Source organism: Balaenoptera borealis, assembly GCF_965194805.1.
Source record: "Balaenoptera borealis genome assembly, chromosome: X".
Classification (NCBI taxonomy): domain Eukaryota; kingdom Metazoa; phylum Chordata; class Mammalia; order Artiodactyla; family Balaenopteridae; genus Balaenoptera; species Balaenoptera borealis.
This window is the reverse complement of record NC_138881.1, coordinates 46,219,622-46,241,186: the sequence shown is the minus strand read 5'-3', so window position 1 is coordinate 46,241,186 and position 21,565 is coordinate 46,219,622. Positions and strand designations below refer to the sequence as shown.

General features: G+C 36.6%; 1 protein-coding gene across 15 annotated transcripts in view; it reads left to right on the top strand.

The window, feature by feature from the left end:
• Positions 1–21,565, top strand: part of HUWE1 (HECT, UBA and WWE domain containing E3 ubiquitin protein ligase 1) — a 140,923-nt gene that overhangs the window by 34,186 nt on the left and 85,172 nt on the right. For 14 of the 15 annotated variants that reach the window (XM_082376505.1, XM_082376503.1, XM_082376501.1 and 11 more), the window contains 13 exons: positions 11,396–11,458; positions 13,305–13,382; positions 14,263–14,310; positions 14,391–14,459; positions 14,916–15,015; positions 16,297–16,418; positions 16,714–16,864; positions 17,003–17,130; positions 17,688–17,828; positions 18,041–18,146; positions 19,406–19,531; positions 20,056–20,157; positions 20,615–20,695. In XM_082376505.1, the coding sequence (XP_082232631.1) occupies positions 11,396–11,458; positions 13,305–13,382; positions 14,263–14,310; positions 14,391–14,459; positions 14,916–15,015; positions 16,297–16,418; positions 16,714–16,864; positions 17,003–17,130; positions 17,688–17,828; positions 18,041–18,146; positions 19,406–19,531; positions 20,056–20,157; positions 20,615–20,695 (1,315 nt within the window). The remainder of the gene's footprint in view (positions 1–11,395; positions 11,459–13,304; positions 13,383–14,262; positions 14,311–14,390; positions 14,460–14,915; positions 15,016–16,296; positions 16,419–16,713; positions 16,865–17,002; positions 17,131–17,687; positions 17,829–18,040; positions 18,147–19,405; positions 19,532–20,055; positions 20,158–20,614; positions 20,696–21,565) is intronic. The other variant, XM_082376504.1, reaches the window with a different exon arrangement.

Here is a 21,565-nt window from a genome sequence, read left to right as displayed (position 1 = left end):
CCTTAAGAGTATTTTCAGAATAAAATAAAATGTAGGGTTCTTAGTGCTGCGCTCAGTAATTGGTGTGTGGTGGTAATGATTGTTAATTGAAGGCAAAAAGGCTCATGTTAAATTCAGCTTACTCAAACTATTGTCCAGTGTTTGTAGAGGCAAACTGATAATACACACTCAGGTTTGAGAGAGGTAGCCATTGCTAGAAAGCTTTCTTGGAAGAAAGTTGGTAGGGCTAACTTTTTAAAAGCTGAATAATAAATGGTTACCTCACAAGTCATACAACTCAAGTTTCAGGCTATTTTTAGGTGCATGGTTACTTTAAAATCATTTTTGTGTGATTATAAATGTAACATGTATTGCAAAAATTCTAGGATGTATAGGAAAGTATAAAGAGAATGTTAATCACCTGATATTCATCCAGATGGAGCCTCCCTTAAAATTTGAGCATATTTTCTTGGATTTGCAAATATAAGATTATTTTTAACCATTTTCTCATGATAGTTTTTTAGTGACTCAGTTAACCCAGTGATGTGAGCCAATTGTGACTATGCACAGATATTAGTGAACTGCAAATACAGCAGAAGTTCTCCAAGAAGACTTGAATCAGTTAAAAGCCAGTTGGTTGATTTTTGTGAGGGTCTAGGACACTGGTTCTCAAACTCGAGCATGCATGAGAAAGAGTCGATTTATTAAAGCATAGATAAGTCTCCCTCCCCTGTCTGCTCATACCCCTTTACCTCAATTCCCGCAACCCCCATTTCTGATTCACTAGGCCTAGGGCAGAGCCCAGTAATGTGCATTCCTAATAAGTTTCCAGGGAATGTTGAGGCTGCTGGTCCAGGGATCATACTTTGAGAACCATTGGTTTAATCTATCCTATTGGGCAAAGTTACAAAATCTTACCAGATTCTTATAGTTCCATCCCAAAGGCATCAAGACCTTTTCTCTGATACCTGAATACATACCCATTCTTGAGCAAATCCCATCTAGTGAGGTGGTGTCAAATATGCCATGGTTGATATAAATGTTATTTATTGGGTATCTACTTAATTGCCAGGATCATATGGTAACTCTATGGAGTAGGTGAAGACGATGAGATTCAGAAGTTACGTTATTTTTAGGAAAAGCCCATGGGCTTTTAGCCCCTGATAAAGTGTGAAATGTGATAACTGCTGTTTGTAGAGTTGATTGGGCATGGTTTATGTTCCAAACCTGGGTGTCAGCCTGAGACCCAGCTCCTTGAATCCACACCCAACTCTTCCACTTGATAATATTCAAGAAGTATATGGCTAATCCTGTGCAGGAGATAGTATAAAACATGTTCTTTTCTTTAAAAAGCTCACATAGTAGTTGAGAAAGTGATATAGGGGCATAATTAAAAGGACAAAGAACTAGTTCTTCTTAGTACTAACTAATAAGTACCCTTGCATCTTAAACATTCCGTAGGTTTATCTTGTTGGCTGCAAAACAAACATCATAATAAAAATATGTGCTTGGTATTTAAAAATTTTGGAAATGTACGGAAGAAAATTTATCATAATTATGTATCTACTCTTCACATTTTGGTACATTTTCTTAGTCTTTATGCATATTTCTTTACATAGCTGAATGAATATAGTATATGTAACTTGATATCCTACTTTATTTACTTAACATACTAGCATCAGTGTTTTCCCATATTAACTTTACATAATTTTGTAAGAAATGTTTCTTTGTATTTAATAATGGTAATATCTCAGAAATGTCACAACATCACAGACTTTCATGAATCATGGCTTGACATGGTCTTTTAAGGATCCCAGCTTACCACAACTTTCTTATTGTAGGCACTTGATTTTTATTAGATCACAAAAAATAGAAAGATTTAGTGGTGACAGTAATAGTTGAAGTATTCTAAAAAACAATTAGTTGTGACAACAGAAGAAACAGAAGGAAAGTAATTGTGAAGATATATAGCCTTTCAAGCTTATTCCACCTTGCAAGCTTATTCCGCCTTGCAAATTCAGATCCTTGGTTTGACTTACCTGTCACCCCTATGTGGCATCAAGTATTTATATATCCCTTATCCTCACAGTTCTCAGCAAATTCCATGTTTCTTCACTGGAAGTCCTGGGAATAGCCAAGAAAATATTGAAAATGGAATGAGGAAATACTCTTCCTATTGGGTATTAACTTTTTTTATAAAGCTAAAAGGAATTAAAATAGTGTGGTAATAACAGTGGAAAATTTCCAGAAATGGATCCAACGTGTAAGAATCACTAAGCTTAATCATTTTTAGCTTTTGATATAAAGTGAGAGATGTGCAACTGTTCCTTTTACTTGAATACTTAGAGGCCCTTGTAAGTTTATTAATTGGCCTAATTTCAATATTATTGTGTCTCAGGGAACAGAGAGGCCTGAGGAGAGGGAGAGAGATGGTAGAACAGCCAGTCAGTGGAGCAGTCAGAACACATATTTTTTTTTCCATTAAATTTGCCATCTTGTATGGGCATGGTTCGTGGCACCCCAAAATAATGACAATAGTAATAACAATGATCACTGATCACAGATCATCATAACAAATATAATAATGATGAAAAGGTTTTAAATATTGCAAGAATTACCAAAATGTGACACAGTGACATGAAGTGAGCAAATGCTGTTGGAAAAATGAAAAAACCAGTAGACTTGCTCAATGCAGCATTGCCACAAACCTTCAATTAAAAAAGCAGTATCTGCAAAGCACAGTAAAATAAGGTATGCCCCTGTGCATAGGCTCGATTTTGAAGTAAAGATCAGAGAAATCAAGTAACTTGTTCTGGTTGTTATTGAAGATGAACAGAATAGCTGTCTTAAATCTTTCCCTTTTCTCTGGTTCCTCCTGTATGTATATTTTAAAAGAACAAGCTTGAGAGAGCAAGAACATACTTTTTTTTTGGTCAGTGTAGCTAAAGGTTTGTCTATTTTTGTTGATATTTTCAAAGAAACAAATTTGGTTTAGCTGATTCTGTTTTTCTATTTTGTTTCATTTATCTCTGCTCCAGTTTTACTATTTCCTTCTTTATGTTTGCTTTGGGTTTAGTTTGCTGCTGTTTTTCTAGTTCCTTAAGGTGGACTGTTAGGTTACTGATTTGAGATCTTTCTTTTTTAAATGTAGGCAATTAACAGCTGTAAATTTCCCTCTAAGCACTGCTTTATCCCATAAATGTATCCCATAAGTTTTGATATGAAGTGTTTTCATTTTCATTCGTCTCAAGGAAATTTCTAATTTCCCTTTTGATTTCTTCTTTTACCCATTGGTTGTTAACAGTATATTGTTTAATTTCCACATGTTCGTGAATTTTCCAGATTTCCTTCTGTTACGGATTTCTAATTTCTTTCTGTTGTTGGATATGATACTTTGTATGATTTTATTCTTTTTTAGAAGTTTCTTAAAGTTTGTTTTGTTGCCTAACATATGGTCTATATGGGAGACTATTTTATATGTACTTGAGAAGAATGTATATTCTGTTGCGGGGTGGATTGTTCTATATACATGTATATATCTGTTAGGTCTGGTTGATTTAATGTTCAAGTCTTATGTTTTCTTGATTTATCTTTTGTCTAGTTATTAATGTTTTCCCTGTGTATTACAACTAACATCTTCATTAATGAAAAGTTAGTTCAAATTAATACCAACTTAGTTTTAAGAGTAGACAAAAACTTTCCTCCTATATAGCACTTTCCTCCCACTGTATGTTGTTGCCACAAATTACATCTTTATATGTTGTGTGCCCATCAACATAGATGTAGAATTTACTTTTTTATGTAGTTGTTTTTTAAAACACTCAGAAAAAAAGGAGTTACAAACCAAAAATACATTATTAATGCCTTTTATATTTACCTATGAAATTAACTTACTGGTGTTCTTAATTTCTTCATATGGAGTCAGGTTACTGTGGCGTGTCCTTTCATTTCAGCCTGAAGGACTCCCGTTTAGCATTTCTTACAGGCAGGTCTACTAGCAACAAGCTCTGTCAGCTTTTATCTGAGAAAGTGTTAATTTCTCCTACATTTATGAAAGATAACTGTGCCAGATATAGACTCTGATTGGCAGTTATTTTCTTTTAGCACTTTTGAATATGTCTTCCCACTGCATTCTGGCCTCCATCGTTTCTGATGAAAAATCAGCTGTGAGGATCCCTTGTATATAACAAGTCACATTTCTCCTTCTGCTTTCAAGATTATTCTCTCTGTCTTGGCCTTTGACAATTTGATTATAATGTGTCTTTCTGTGGATCTATGTCGTTTTATCCTGTTGAAATTCATTGAGCTTCTTGGATTTATAGATTCATGTCTTTTGTCAAATTTGTATTTTTGGCCATTATTTCTTTAAATAATCTCTTTGCCCCTTTTTCTGTCTCTTCTCCTTGGACTCCCATTATGTATATGTTGGTATACTTGGTGAAGGTCCCACAGATCTCTTAACCTCTATTTACTTTTTTTTTTCTCTATCTGCTCTTCAGACTGGGTAATCTCAATTGACCTGTCATCAGGTTCATTGATTCTTTTTTTTTTCACCTTCCAATATTTATTTTCAAATTTGTCAGAATTTTTATAAAAGTGATGCATGTTCAGTGTTGAAAATTAAGAAAATACAAAAAAGTATAAAGAAGAAAATAATAATAATCCTCAACCACCACCATGTAGAAAAAATAACTAACATTGTGTTTCATATGCTGCTTCCCCCCCCCCCCCCCCATGTAACCTATGGTGAGTATTTTCCCACAGCATTAAATATTCTTTGAAAATACCATTTTTAAAGTCTTAGCTTCCAAACCACCCTCCTGGTCCTCCATTGTTGCCCTTCTATGTCTGCTTGACTGGTGCCTCCTCTTCTGCTGCCTCCGAGTGTTAGAGTGGCCCAGGACTCCACCCCAGGCTCTGTGTCTTATCCAGCTATCAATACATTCTGCCTAGGTGATCTGATCCAATTGCATGGTTTTAAGGACCATTGACTCCAAAAATTGTATGTTTTCCTTGAACCTCAAACTTGTATATTTACTGCCTTCTCAAAATCTCTGCTGGATATCAATTGTAATGTGTACAAAATCAAACTTTGACCTCACCTCACATTTCTTTCCCCCAGGCTCAGTCCATTCCAGATAACTGGCACCCTTGCTTTCCTGGACAGTGGCAGGCACACTCTTGCTGCAGGGCCTCTGCACAGCTACATCCCCATTTGTCTCTATGGCTTGCTCCCTCATCTTCTCTAAGTCTTAAGAGCCACCATCTCAGTGAAGTCTTCCCTACCATCCTGTTTTAAAATTAGAACACCTACCTTACTCCCTCTTACACTTTTCTTCATTTTTTTTCTGTAGCACATATTGCCACCTAACATTATATATATTTAATTAAGTTCATTAATTCATTTTTCTCCCTGCTTACATCTGCTGTTGAACCACTCTAGTGAATTTTTCATTTCTGTTATTGTGCTTTTTCAGCTCCAGAATTTCTATTTGCTTCCTTTTTTATAACCTCTGACTCTTTATTGACATTCTTTGTTTGATGAAACATCATTCTCATGGTTTCCTTTAGTTCTTTGTATATGATTTCATTTAGCGCTTTAAGCATATTTAAAATAGATGATTTAAAGTCTTTGCCTACTAAATCCAATGTCTGGACTTGCTCAGGAATGGTTTCTATTAATTAATTTTTTCTGGTTTTATGGGGATATAATTGAAATAAAGCATTGTGTAACTTAAAGGTATACAACATGATGATTTGATACACTTAATATATTACAAAGTGATTACCACAGTAGAAATTTGTGCCATTTGACCAACATCTCCACATTTCCCCCAATCCCCAGTCCCTGGCAACCACCATTCTTACCTCTATTTCTATGTGTTGAGCTTTTTTAGATTCCATGTATAAATGATACCATACAGTAATTGTCTTTCTCTGTCTGATTTATTCACTTACTAGAATGCCCTCAAGGTCCATCCATGTTGTCGCAGAAGGGGAGATTTCCTTCTTTCTTGTGGCTGAACAATATTTCATTGTGTGTGTGTGTATGTACAGCACATCTTCTTTATCCATTCATCCATAGACAGACACTTAAGTTGTTTCCATACCTTGGCTAGTGTGAATAACTTTACAGTAAGTATGGGAGTGCAGATATCTCTTTGTCCTGATTTCCTTTCTTTTGGATAGATAGCCAGAACTGGGATTGCTAGATCATATAATAGTTCTATTTTTAATTTTTTGAGGCACCTCCATACTGTTTGTTTTCTGTAGTGGCTATACCAATTTATATTCCCACCAACAGCGCACAAGGATCCCCTTTTCTCCAAATACTCACCAATACTTGTTATCTCTTGTCTTCTTGGAAATGGCCATTCTATCAGGTGTGAGGTGATACATCATTGTGGCTATGATTCGCATTTCCCTGATGACTAGTGATACTGAGAACCATTTCATGTAACTGTTGGCCATTTGTATATTGTCTTTGGAAAAATGTCTATTCAGTTCCTCTGCCCATTTTAAAATCAGATGGTTGGTTTTTGTTATTGTTATTCAGTTGTATCAATATGAGTTCTTTATATTTTGGATAGTAATTTCTTATCAGATATAATGGTTTGCAGATAGTTTCTCCTATTCAGCAGGTCGTCTTTTCATTTTGTTGATTGTTTCTTTTGCTGTGCAGAAGTGTTTTAGTTTGATGCAGTTTGCCTTTGTTGCTTTTGGTGTCATGTCCAAAAAATTGTCACCAAGACCAATGTTGGGGTGCTTTTACCCTGTGTTTTCTTTTAGGAGCTTTATGGTTTCAGGTCTTATGTTGAAGTCTTTAATTTAGGTTAATTTTTTGAATGGTATAAGATAGGGGGTCCAATTTCATTTTTCTGTGTGTTATCCAGAAAACTGGTTATCCAGTTTTCCCAGCACCATTTATTGAAGAGGGTATATTTTCCCCATTGATTATTGGCTCCCTTTCAAATATTAGTTGACTATGTATGTGAGGATTTATTTCTGGGCTCTTGATTATGTTCTGTTGGTCTGTGTGTGTTTTTAATATGCTAATACCATACTGTTTTGATTACTATAGCTTTGTAATGATGTTTGAAATCAGGAAGTATGATACCTGTAGCTTTGTTCTTTCTCAGGATTGCTTTAGTTTTTTGAGGTCTTCTTGGTTCCATATAAATTTAAGGATTGTTTTTCCTATTTCTGGGGAAAATGTCATTGAAATTTTGATAGTAATTAAAATCTGTAGATTGCTTTTGGTACTGTGGACATTTTGACAATATTCTTCCAATCCATGAACATAGGATGTTTGTGTCTTCTTTAATGCCTTTCATCAGTGTTTTATAGTTTTCAGTGTACAGATTTTTACCTCCTTGGTAAAATTTATTTCTAAGTATTTTACTGTTTTTTATGCTATTGTAAATGGGATTGTTTTCTTTATTTCTTTTTCAGATAGTGTATGGAGATGTGACTGATTTCTGTATGTTGATTTTGTATCCTGCAACTTTACTGAATTTAATTCTAACAGTATTTTGGTGGAGCCTTGAGGGTTTTCTGTATATAAGATCATATCATTTGCAAATGGAAACAGTTTTACTTCTTCCTTTCTGAATTGTATGCCTTTTATTTCTTTTTCTTGCCTAATTGGCTCTGGCTAGTATTTCCAATACTGTGTTGAATAGGAGTGGTTAGAGTGGGCACCCTTGTCTTCTTCCTGATCTTAGAGGGAAAGAATTCACCCTTTCATCCTTGAGTATGCTGTTAGCTGTGGACTTGTCATATGTGGCCTTCATCATGTTGAGGTATGTTCCTTCTATACCCCATTTTTGAGTTTTTATTATGAAAGGATGTTGAATTTTGTCATTGCTTTTTCTGCAACTTTTGAGATGATCATGTGATTTTTGTCTTTCATTCTCTTAATGTGGTATCACACTTACTGATTTGCATGTGTTGAAACATCTTTGCATCCCAGGGATAAATCCCACTTAAATCGTGGTGTATGTCCCTTTTAATATGCTGTTGAACTTGGTTTGCTGGTAGTTTGCTGAGGACCTTTGCAAGTTTGTTCATCAGGGATACTGGCCTGTAGTTTTCTGTTCTTGTAGTGTCCTTATCTGGCTTTGGTATCGGTAATTTTGGCCAAACAATGGTAATTTTTCAAGCAATGAGTTTGGAAGTGTTCCCACCTCTTCAATTTTTTGGTAAAAGTTTGAGAAGGATTGGTTATTCTTTAAATGTTTGGTGAAATTCACCAAGGAAACCATTTGGTCCTGGAATTTTCTTTTTGGGGTATTTTTTGATTACTGATTCAATCTGCTTACTCATTATTGGTCTATTCATATTTTCTATTTCTCCATGATTTTGTTTTGTTAGATTATATATTTCTAGGAATTTATCCAATTCTTCTAGGTTATCCAATTTGTTGACAGTTCGTTCATAGTAGTCTCTTAATGATCCTTTGTATCTGTGGTATCAGTTGTAATGTCTCTTCTTTTGTTTCTCATTTTATTTATTTGAGTCTTCAGCCTTTTTTTCTCAGTGTAGCTAAAGTTTTGTCTATTTTGTTGAGTAGTTTTTTTAAAAAGAGCTCTTATTTTCATTAATCTTTTCTGTGTTTTTTCTAGTCTCTCATTTATTTCTGTTCTGATCTTTGTTATTTCCTTTCTTCTGCTAACTTTAGGCTTAGTTTATTCTTCTTTTTCAAGTTTCAAGTTGAGGTATAAAATTAGGTTTATTTGAGATCTTGTTTCTTAATGTAGGCATTTATTCCTATAAACTTCCCTCTTAGAACTGCTTTTGGTGCATCTCATTCGTTTTCATGTGTTTTGTTTTCATTTTCATTTGTCTCAAGATGTTTTTAATTTCCCTTTTGATTTCTTTTGACCCATTGGTTGTTCAGTAGTGTATTGTTTAATTTCCACATCTTTGTGAATTTTTCCAGTTTTCTTCCTGTTACTGATTTCCAGTTTCATACTATTTGGGGTCCAGAAAGATACTTGGTATGATTTCTATCTTAAATTTGCTAAGACTTGTCTTGTGACCTATCATATAATCTGTGTAGGAGAATGTTCCATGTGGGTTTGAGAAGAGTGTGTATTCTGCTGTTAAATAAAATGTTATACATATGCCTACTAGGTCCATTGGTCTAAAGTATAGTTCAAATCCAATGTTTCCTTCTTGATTTTTCTCTCAGTACAATCCATTGTTGAAAGTGAGATGTTGACATCTCCTACTATTATTGTATTGTTCTCTGTTTCTCCCTTCATGTCTATTAGTATTTGCTTAATACATTTAGATGCTCCAACATTATGTCCATATAACTTACAATTGTTATATCCTCTTTGAATTGACCCCTTTATCATTCTATAATGACCTTAATTGTCTCCCATTACAGGTTATGAGTTAAAGCCTGTTTTGTCTGATATAAGTAGCTATCCCTGCTCTTTGGTTTCCACTTGTGTAAAATATCTTTTTCCATCCCTTTACTTTGAGCCTATGTGTGTCCTTAAAGCTGAGGTGAGTCTTGTAGGTAGCATATAGTTGGTTGGGTCTTGTTTTTTTTTCCATCCAGCTACTCTGTGCCTTTTGATTGGAAAATCAGTCCATCTACATTTGGAGTAATTATTGATAGGCAGGGACTTAGTAATGCCATCTTACTAGTTCTTTTTTTGTTGTTTTTGTTGTTTTGCTTTTAGAAAAAGATACAATAGTTTTATTTTAACACTGATAACAACTTAACTTTGCATCTGAAAAACTTTACCCTTTTATTCCCCTTCCATTTTATGTTTTTGATGTCACAGTTTACCTCTTTTTATATTGTGTATTCATTAACAAATTATTTTAGCTCTTATTTTTTTTAAACTTTTGTCCTTTAACCTTTATCATCCATGGATGATTGTTTAAGACAGTGTTCTCCTCGGGCTCTCAAACAGCTGCTGAGAGTGGCTACAGCTGGTTCACAGGCCACTGCAGGGTCCACAGCTGGGACTGAGGTCTGTATGCCTCCTCCCAGGTCCCTTTGCATATGAGGCTGGTTTCCACAGCTCCCATAAAGGCACTTTTCTCCATGAATGGATGCCAAATTATTGCAGGGGTGGGGGGTGCAGTGAGAGACATCTTATTCGGCCATCTTGCTGGCATCATTCCTTATGTTGCTATAATGGACATTTTGGATATTATATGTGGCAACTCTGGAAACCAGATTCTCGCCCCTCCCCAGGGTTTGTTGTTATGATTTGTCGTTGTTTGTTTAGACTTTTCTGAACTGACTTTGTAATTCTTTGTTTTGTGTGGTCATTGAAGTCTCTATTCTATTAGCTTAGTGGTCAGCTAGTGATTTGCTTTAAACTTCTGGAACCGAAATATCTCTGTCTTTGCCGGTGGGGTCTGTGTGTATGTTGGTATCTTCAGTGTGAATACTCACTGTCTTCGGTACTCAGCCAGGAAGTTTACAACTCTCACTTAGCCTTCACTTCTGGCTTGCATAGAGCCTGATGTCAGCCAGAGATGTGGGAACTTAGTGCTTTTTCAGGTCTTTTCTGAGAATGTGCCCAACCTTGGGCATACATGTGGCCTTCTAGATTCCCAGGAGTGTGTGGAAAGGGCTTTTCAAAGCCCTTATTCCCCAAAGCATTGCACGCCCCAGCCTTTCTTCCCAAGCTTTTCAGTTTGTCTGTTATTTACCCCAATTGTATGCCTGTTCCAGGGGACTAATGCACTTACTCTTGAATGTTTTCAACAAGTGCCCACCCCCACCCCTGGGAGAGTTCAGAATTAGGCAAAAATGATGGATATCTCAAACGCTGTTGAAAATACAGGTTAGTTTTTAAGCAAGATTGTATGGCTGGGGTTTTGGATTTGGAAGTCAATAATAGTGTACAGTTGAGCCATTCTCCCCTATTACCGTAGGGGCTAGTACTTGTTGATGAGTTTTTTAGACTTTGTGGTGGCAGAGTACAGTAGTAGTAAGCAATGCAGAATCGTCTACTTTGCACTTTGGCTCATGTCAAAAAGTAAGGAACTGGAGAGCATGTGATTCCACCCTATGTGAGAGGTGAGCAGGCTGAGCCTGGAAAGCACAGTACAGTACTGAAGACCCAATGGATCAAGACTGACCTTTCAGCAAGCCTGACTGCAGGCATATAAAATACATTTGCTTGCAGGAGCTGTTTATGTTCTTCTCAGTAGCATCCTCACAGAATAATGAAATTGATCTCATTGGAGAAATCACCTTTAGGCAGACCATCTTGCCTTGAGTCTTACTGAAGTTCTTGCTTCTCTTTGCTCCCTCTTTTTGTTTGACTTTAACATTGGATGTCTTCTCAACACTGTTCCAGGCAGCCACATACTCATAAATATTTTATACACAAAGCTACCTTAGGCACTGTTTTAACACTGTCTTTTCTCTTTTTCCAAGAGCTGGGGTGGAAAGGAGAATGGCTTTGGACTTGCAGAATGTTGCAGAGACTTGCATATGATGGTAAGTAACTCTTTGGGATATGGGTGTCTTTTGACAGAGCTGTGCGTGATCTCTTTTTGAGCCTTACTTTACAATGAATATATGGTATTTAAAGTTGCCACTTCACATCAGGACTTTTGAGGAACCTGAGATCAATTGAGATATAGCATACCTTTTCTAGAAATGCTTGGGCTCTCAATGTACTGGTGGTAAATGAAGAATCTCAGAAACAAAGTATATGATCATACCCATCTCTTGAGTAAGAAACTGCGTTTGGTGAGTCAGTTTGAAAGTGATGAAAAATCCCAGAAAGTACACTTCCTTGCACTTTTTCACTGGAACTATCAGAACTCTGGGCAGTCTGGCATGATTTAAGAATGGCTGCTTGGAAAACAGTTCTGCCATTTTGGTTATTGAGAACTTGTAGTGTTCTGTGTGCTTTCCATGTTTACCCCTCGTGCCTGTCCTGCTCATACCTTTAACCCATGTTTAGACTATGAACTCAGGCCATCCTCCCCTCTGCTTTGATACGTTGCTATAGAACCACAAAGCACAACTGGATTATTATGCTACAATTCCATGCCAAGAAGCAGCTGTATTTTCCAACAGATGTACTGCTGCTTTTGTCAGTTTGTCATGTATAGGACAAATGGCTGCAGTGAAATTTAGTGTATTTATCTTAACAAGCCTTTTTACCACTAGGAGAATGGTTCTTTTTCTGGTCACAGAAAAGTACAAATAGAACAAATTACTTTCCCACCTTAGCTGGTATATACTTTCTTTAGTGTGCATTATATGAGTGGATATTGGGTAATATGAGAGGTGAATGTTGTCTGTTTTAATAATCAAAGCTATATAAATCTTAAAGGGTATTCAGTTTGGAATCCTAATTCTGAGAAAATTATTTTTCATCTTTAAGTTTAGTTGATTAATTCTGAGACTCCTTATGTATATCAAGCTTGTTCTTGGCCACTTGAGCAAAACAGTATGATATACTCTACTAGGCTTGCGTGATGTCTGTTACCCATCTTGATCTCAGCCTATATTAAGAAATCATGCATTCTTTTATTTATTGGTATTTGGCATGTCATAGGACTTTGAAAACTTTGTGTACTTTGAAAGGAAGTAATACATATACATGTTAAAAAATTCTAAGAGTATAAAGGGGTATACAATAATTCTCCATCCCCAGAGACAACCACTGCTACCGGTTTCTTTCAAAGGTACACTTTAATGGGCATGCTCTTGCAGTCTTACTTTGTTTTTCATGTTGCTTTTCTAGAGTTAAATAGGAATTGTTGTCAGGGTCTGGTTTATATTGACTTGGTATCTACCTGTGCAGAAAAGCAGTTGGATATCATGAGAAATGATGTAGGATGGTATGGAAAGGAGTATTTAAAGAATTATGAAGGTAGGCCCATGAGGCATAGTTTGAATAAAATATTTCAAAAGGCGATTATATTCACTGAGATTTCCATAAGAGTGTTCTTTTCCATTCTGGAACTGGTACCTAGACCCTTGTATTTGTCCTTCATCCTTGGATTCTTATTAATTATTGGGGGCAGACTTGCCTCTCTTTTTCCTCTTGAGAATAGCTGCAGTCAAAATTGATCTCTTGAAAGAAAGAGCAACTGATAACTTGAGTTATCAGTAAGGAATATGAAAGCTTTTGGAGCTCTGGGCTCCACCCTCCTGATTCTGTGTTGTTACAAGACATCTGAGCTCTGCTAAAACAAGGAGTGAAGGCACTGTAGCTGCTGACGACACTGGTCATTCTGCTGTCACACTGAGTTGGACAAGTGGCTAAGTCCGAGGGAAGATTTAAGAGAAGATGGTATCTCATTCTTTTCATGTGTTTTATACACAGAAATACCCACCCAGTGCAACTACACTACACTTTGAATTCTATGCAGACCCTGGGGCCGAGGTCAAAATCGAGAGAAGGGTGAGTCTCATTCACACTTGTTCTAATAAAGTCAGTAATCCGTAGCTGGGGTCAACTTTTCTAGGACTCCTCAGTAAAAAGAGGGAATGATGTTGAGCTACGTTTGCTGCCCTTCCAAGCTAAATATATCCATCAGCTTCTCAGGAATAAGTGTTCATTGTTTGCCCAGCTCTGATAGGTTTGAATCTTACTTATGTTGGAACTGCCAAAAGACAGGACTCTGTTTATGTGGCACTGTTAGGACTGGTGTATTTTTCTCAGTCTCAGTTGAGAATTCCACCGTTTAGTATAATAGTCTAGGTAGTGATCGGCTGAACTTTCTCTACTTAAGCCAGCCTGCAAGAAGTCTATGTATTGCTTACAAGGTCCTGCTTCAATTATCTGGACATTGCATATTCTTTGAGGAGATACCAAAATTCACTTTGGCTTAGAAGTGGCCTAGTGAACAAGATCTTTTTTTTTTCCTTTCTACTTACAATATATAATAATAATAAATAATCTTTCTAGATTATTGGTGCCTTGAGAACAGCTCTAATGCATATTTAGAAAGAAACCATTTTCATGGATTCACTCTGCTGTGAATACAGAGGCTGTAGGTATTAAGTCAATACAGGTTAAAAAGGGATAAGGAAGAACATGAAATGTATCTGGCTATGTGCATTATATATTTAATCTATTGGTTTCAAAGAAGTTTTGCTGAAAATATATAAAATGAACATTTGGGGGGATTCTAAAGAATATTTTGATTTTTGAGAGCATTCAGTTGAGGCTTCAACCTAGGAGGTGACAGCTTGTTTTTCAGATAACTTGCAGTCCTATGGCAGGGGGAAGCTAAGGTATACAGTGACTCCTAACAACTCTCCTATCTTTTTAATTTCAGACATCTAGTAACACACTACATTATATTCACATAGAGCAACTTGACAAGGTAAGAGGAATCTTTGACTCTGGGTTAGTTCTTAACATTTGGTTCACTTTTTGTTCCTAACAGTTTTTTTTCTAATGTAGATTTCAGAAAGCCCTTCTGAAATCATGGAATCTCTTACCAAAATGTACAGCATTCCTAAGGATAAGCAGGTATGATATGTCTTAAAAATATCTAAAGGGTGTGGTTGTTATCCATATAGATCAGTGATATGTGCTGGGGCTGGGATATAGCAGAGCAGAAAGAATGGAGTCAGACAGTGGGCAAATTAGCCTCCGTGGGCCTTAGTTTCCTCATCTTTTATGAGGCCAACACTTACTGACTTCCTAGGTCCTGGTGAGACTTTGAGGAAAACAGAAGCAGCCTTATTCACCATGAATATCTAATAAGTGGTGGTAGCTCAACACTTTGGATACCAAAGAAGAAAACGTTTAGTTGTGTTATTTTTTTCCGCTCATTGTAATGGTGATCAAATATTTGATTTGATTAATAACAATCAGAACTCTTGCCAAATGTCAAGTAGCCCAATGAGTAAGATTTAGCCCTCCCTCAGAAAGTATAGTCACCTTTTCCATTGGTTTCCTAATTTAGGTCTTATGTCTCTACAGATGCTGTTATTTACACACATACGGCTGGCCCATGGCTTTTCTAATCACAGGAAGCGATTGCAAGCTGTTCAGGCCAGGCTGCATGCAATATCTATATTAGGTAAGAGAATAACACCCTATAATTAACAGGCCCTGGTTAGGCAGTTTAGACTTGATTTCCTTTGAACTTCATCTGTCTTTGTTGCTGTGGGGCTTATTGTAGTTACCTAGGTGGCAAGTTAAATTGTAAAATTGCCAGCATTCCTAGTGTTCACTGTATTCATCATCCTTGGGCTCCTTAATGTTGGGTCAGAAAGAGGATATGATTGACATATATCACATAGGTTTAGTCTTTATTTGGGCGGGGGTTTTTTGTTTTGTTTTGTTTTGTTTTTTATGAGTGTTCAGATAGTCGTCTTCCTCTGGGCACTATTTTTCCTCTTGCCATTTCATCTTCCTCTTCTTTGGGAGTATAATTTTGAAATTCATTAAATAGTCAGTACTGTGCATTTTACTTTTAACCGTAGGGTGGTATAGTGGAAAGCACACTGGTTTTGAAATCAGTCCTGGGCTTTCACCCTGACTTCAGTTTATTAGGCACCTGTTTATCCTTTTGGCCTCAGTTTCCTCATTTAATAAGTATTTTATAAGCTGATCTGAGGATTAAATGAAAACGTGTAAAGTACCTAGCACAGGCCAGGCACATAGAAGGTATAAAATGGTAGCTCCTGTTAATATTACCATCCTTCATTATGTAATTACTTGTTTTTCTACTCTTTAAAACTATGAGTTCCTTGAAATGAAATTCCTACTATTCTATTTATATTCATACCTAGCATAACATACCTAGCATAACTTCTGGTATGTTAGTGGGTACCCAGGAAATGTTTGTTGAAAACTGAATGTGCTCAAATCCCATTAGTTTGCACTTCAGGAGACTGTGTTCAGTATTACCTTTGTGTGGGATTTATTGGAAGTGGATTACATGCATTCTCTCAAGTTTTACTACAGTGTCATACAAGTTTCTGATTTAGTCTGCAATAGTCCATAAATTCTGTTCTTTACAGTTTGTATAAGTGTTTCCAGTGTAAAACAGAAACACATGAAGAGACTAAAATGGAAGTCCAGGGTGTAATAGCGTTATCAAGTAGTGATGTTATAGAATATTAATTCTTCATTCTCTTTTGATTCCTGAAAATCTTTGCCCAAGACAATATCATTAATAGGAGAATCTGTCAGTTTGGTGGGTATTTAGAGCTTATCACTATATTTGATCCAATCCCCTAGAATTCAGTGATTCTGCCCTCCAGTACTGGTGGGAAGGGAGTCCTTCCCCAGAACCAGTAGGTGCCAAAAGGTTTGTCATTGGGCAGTGGCTTGACCACTGCCTTCTTGCCTAAAGTGTTTATTTCTCCTTTTGCAGTGTATTCCAATGCCTTGCAGGAGTCTGCAAACAGTATCTTGTATAATGGGTTGATAGAAGAGTTGGTAGATGTCCTTCAGATAACAGATAAGCAGCTTATGGTGAGTATTTATTAATATTTTCCTGTGTATATCAGGCTCGTATGTATTTATCTGATTTTTGGTTTTTCCCAGAGGTTAAAATGAACCCCAAGAGGGACGCTTAGCCCTTTCCTCTTTGGATATTTCGCTGCAAATTTAACAAACGCAGGATTTTCAATGTTATTCTCAACAGACCTCCATCTACTCCAGGCAATTACCAGTAGAATGACTTAAATTTTAGAGTGGGTATTAGCAACTTGGTTCAGTCATCTACTTCTTATTTAACACACCCCATGTTTACTTTCTGTTTTCAAAGGAGATTAAAGCTGCTTCTTTACGAACATTAACATCAATTGTCCACTTGGAGAGAACTCCCAAACTCAGCAGTATTATTGACTGTACTGGAACTGCCTCCTACCATGGATTTTTGCCTGTACTTGTGCGGAACTGTATCCAGGCCATGATTGGTAAGTTTTGGTGGTTATTGTCCTAGCCACCAAGAGGAACCCTACCCTTTGCTTTGTCTGCCTTTGTTTAACATCCTGCCAACTTAACACCAAATTCTGAGCTTGCTCTTTCTCTCCCTCTCTCCACTTCCCTTGTAGATCCTTCCATGGATCCGTACCCTCACCAGTTTGCCACTGCTCTCTTCTCTTTTTTATATCATCTGGCCAGCTACGATGCTGGTGGCGAAGCCTTGGTCTCCTGTGGAATGATGGAAGCCTTATTGAAGGTGCTCTACTTGTTTTAAAAAATACATTTGTGGGGAAATCAACTAAGAGGTTACAGAGTTGTGAATGGTTTACAGTGAGAACAGTTAGCATAAGAAAGCTTACCCAGAAAATGTTATACTTAATTTCTCAAGTTTGGCCTTCTAGTTATCTCATTAACAACTTTTAAGAGCAGCTATTTCCATTATTAAGAATTGCTCATAGTCCAGCATGATGTGATAGGAGGCCCTGGGTACTAATTAAGATATTGCCACATCTTATCATGACCTTAGGCATGATAGGCTTTGCCATGTGCTGGGCACTGGGCACCAGCTCTTTTCTCCCTGAATATTTTATTTAATCCTGAAAGGTAATCTATGTCCCTATTACCTCAGGAGGTTGAGTCTCAGAAGTGATAGAGCTATCATTTGGCAAGCACCAAAAATCAAACATATATTTTTTTCCTCCTATACCATACTGCCTCCCTGAAACCCTAGACTGCATGTTTCCAGAAGAGCACATTATTTACAGCTTTGTGTCTTTTCATTTGATTGGTTTTACCTTTTTCTCTCCCTAATAGGTCATAAAGTTTCTTGGTGATGAACAGGACCAGATAACATTTGTCACCAGAGCTGTCAGAGTGGTTGACCTCATCACCAATCTGGACATGGCAGCTTTTCAATCCCATAGTGGACTTTCTATCTTCATTTATAGACTTGAGGTATACGAGGAGCACTTTGGAGCATTTTGCATATACTTGTATGTAGTGAGAGCTGAGCCTAGGAACTATCCTTATAACCCTAAAGAGCCATTTTATCCCTCTTGTTTTTAGAAACCAGTTCTGTAATCTGCCTGTGATATTCTTTTGTTATAATTGTTTTTAATCTCTGTTATTTATGTAGGATTATCTTACTGTTTTCCCCTTGATCGTAGCATGAAGTAGATTTGTGCCGAAAAGAATGTCCTTTTGTGATCAAGCCAAAGATCCAGAGACCCAGTACTACACAAGAAGGAGAAGAAATGGAAACTGATATGGATGGTAATTAACAGTTACTATAAGTATTGGTTCATTATCTTCTTTTTTCCCAATAAAGTGTAAGCTCCGTGAGATCAGGATACTGTTTTGTTCACTGCTGTAATCTCCAGTAGTGCCTGATATGTATATCGTAAGTGTTTAAATATGTGTTAGGGAAAGATAAGGAGAATGTAGACACTAAAATGGGACCCTGTGAAACTATCTGGCCATTTTGAGAAGGAAAGGGAGAGGTGAAAAAGTTGTTGGTAGGGAATAAGTTTTAAATCATAAAATCTGAAAGATAGAAGACCAGGTATTCTTAATCTTGGGGTGCATCAGGTGAGTCCATTTTTAAAACTTCCCCCAGTTCATAGCTCTTAATAGTACCAAAAATAAAAAAACTTCCACAAAACAGCTTTCTTAGAATTTAATCTTATCTTGACCCAGGATGTCATTACATATATCTGTTATCATGCTAATAATAAAGGTATTAGAATTTTTATAATGCTTTCACTCTTTACACTAAATATCCCTAAGTTTTCATTCCTTTTTTTCCCGAACACAATTAACTGTGTGCATTGCTGCTCCTAGAAGCCCCTTTACCCAATTTCTATCTCTAGTCTACAGTGGGTGACTTGGCATTTGAGGTAATGGGTGTGGTCATGTGGTCCTGAGTGTTGATTAAAATGTGACATATCCTAAATGTGGTGGTGTAGAAGACAATTTAAAGACTCACTGTTCACTATAAATCAGTGTTTGTCAAACTTTAGTAAGCATAAGAATAAATTAAAGTGCTTGCTAAAATAAAGATTTAGTGCAATGCTTGATTTAGTAAGTAAGACCAGGAAATCTACATTTTTAAAAACTAATCCTGGTGATTATGATATACTCGTAGAGAAAATTGTATATTCACTGAAAAGCAGGTTACAAAACCATGAGTTTGTGTTTCCTGTGTATAAGTAGGCACATGTATGTATGTTTGTATATGTATAAAAAAGATTAGAAGAAAAATCCACAGTTGGTTGAATCCACAGATGTGGAACCTCGGATATGTAGGGTTGACTGTAAAGTTATATGCAGATTTTTGACTATATGGAGGGTTGGGGCCCCAACGTTTGTGTTGTTCAAAGGCCAACTGTATTTTCATTTTGGGTTTCAGTATTCTAATCTTCCATTTTGATATCATTCATCTCACCTTACAGAAAAAAATTGTTCTCAAATAACCTTCTCTTTGGTGGTGCCTTTTATTCTAACTAATTTCTTTATCATAACTTTTACTTTAGTTGCAGATGTGACTATGGAAAGTAGTCCCGGCTCATCCATCTCTGTGGAGCACCGTCTGGATGTTGAATTAAGGGCATCAAGTTCCAGCAGCACTAGCATCTCCTCTGGCCCTGGCCCTCGTCCTGGTATGTAGACATAGAGAGACACAGCCGATAACAGTGATTGAATTACTAAACTAGTGAAGCAAGGTGCTTTGGGGGAGCTTAAGCAGTACATTTGGAGGTTTGCTTCTTATGACTGTGACTGTTACTTTGCCATTCTGGTATTCATTTTCTCGTATTAACATTTATTTCATAGCATTTTATAGTTTTCCAACTATTCACACATTGATTATTTTATCAAAACATCCATGTTTGAGGGCAGATAATATTCAAAATAGTAACTGAGGATCAGAGTTAATCTTTTTACTTTGTAATTTTTCTTTTTTACTTTAGACTTTTAATTTTAGTATAGGTTTTGTGTAGTCCTTGGTGATTTATTTTTTCCAGTTTTAAAGCTTAGGTAAATGTTCTTCCCAACATCCAGAGATTTCACTTCACATGTCTGCTAGTGTTGCTATAGTGCATGTGGATCTCCTAAAAATTTGTTTTATGTACCTGCTCATTGTACATAATGGTGAACCAGTATAATCCTCTTTCTCCCTTGCCAGGAGTCCAGTGTATTCCACAACGAGCCGCACTTCTGAAATCCATGTTGAATTTCCTCAAGAAGGCCATTCAAGACCCTGCTTTCTCGGATGGCATACGACATGGTATTTGATTCTAGATACTTTCTGGAGGGGTGTTTGACTCTCAAAAATTGGTCCTTTTCATACTTTTTAGGAAAAGGCCATGCCAATTTGAATAGCTTTTAGTCCTTTAGTGTCACTTTTCCTAGACCTAAGGATTGTTCGTTCAACTATTTTAATAATGATTCACCTATTTTTTTTCCTTTTTCAGCTTTTGAATCTGTGTTCACTTCCAGTCTGCTACCCCACTCTGTCTCTCAGTGTCTGTATTCTTTTATTCTTTGACCTACTGTTAAAAGGTTATTGCATGGACAAGGAATAAATAATAGAATTTTAGGAGGAGACAAGTGGAGGCCATTAAATTGGAATCAACATAGACTTTGCCACCGTGCGGTATATGTAATATATTGATCCATCATCCCCACCCATCAAACTACTACTGGACTGATCATATTCTTCTTGATGTTTGCTTTTCTCTTAGTGATGGATGGTTCTCTGCCTACCTCCCTGAAACACATCATCAGCAATGCAGAATATTATGGCCCATCACTTTTTCTCCTAGGTAAGTGGAGTTGAATTTGTTCATACCAAGCTGGAATAACCTAGCAGTGTTCTCTGTGTGTTTTATATCCTTGTAGAATTTTACTATCCACATTTGTCCACTGTGTGATTATGTGTCTTTCTAGTTGGTGATGAAATAGAGAAAGGTCAGAGTCCAGTTTCAAATAAATATCCATTTGCAGTGTATTGTGTCAGGCAAATGTGATAACTACTACACTACAGAACTCTTTTTTGCAGTGTATTATTGTGAATCATTTGTAATCAATAGTATTATTGTACACTTGGATTTTTGTGCTATACTTACATTGCAGGTGTGATAGGAAACATGTCTTTATTCAGTGGTTAGTCCCTAACCTTGGTCTAAAAAGCCCAATCAGAATGGTTTCCATTCTCAGAATTGAATGTCAGACCTGTAAGCTGTAGTATAGAAAATTGTTTCTTACTGGAGAAAATTGTTTTGGAACTTGTGGGTACTCTGTAGTTACTTATAGAAAATGTCCTTGCATTTTGACATCACCACTACTTTGAGTATTGCTGTTGTTAAAACCTCATATTTATTAACTGGCATTTATTGAGTGCCATACATATTCAGGACAATACACAAGATATATATGCTTCTAGAATTCTCCTTAAAACTGTAAAGGAATTTAGTGGGAGGTGTAGAAATAGAGAAATCCTCCTTGTACCAGTAGCACACATATTTTAATACTTTGGGTGTCTGGAGGGAGAGGTTTTGGCTACTACAGACTCAGATGCTTAACTGCCTTGCCGAAGCAATTTAGGGTTTTTTTTGTATATTACCTTTGTATCCTGTGACTCTGCTAAATGCTTTTTATTTTATTTTATTTTTTGTTCCTAAACTCAGAGGGGA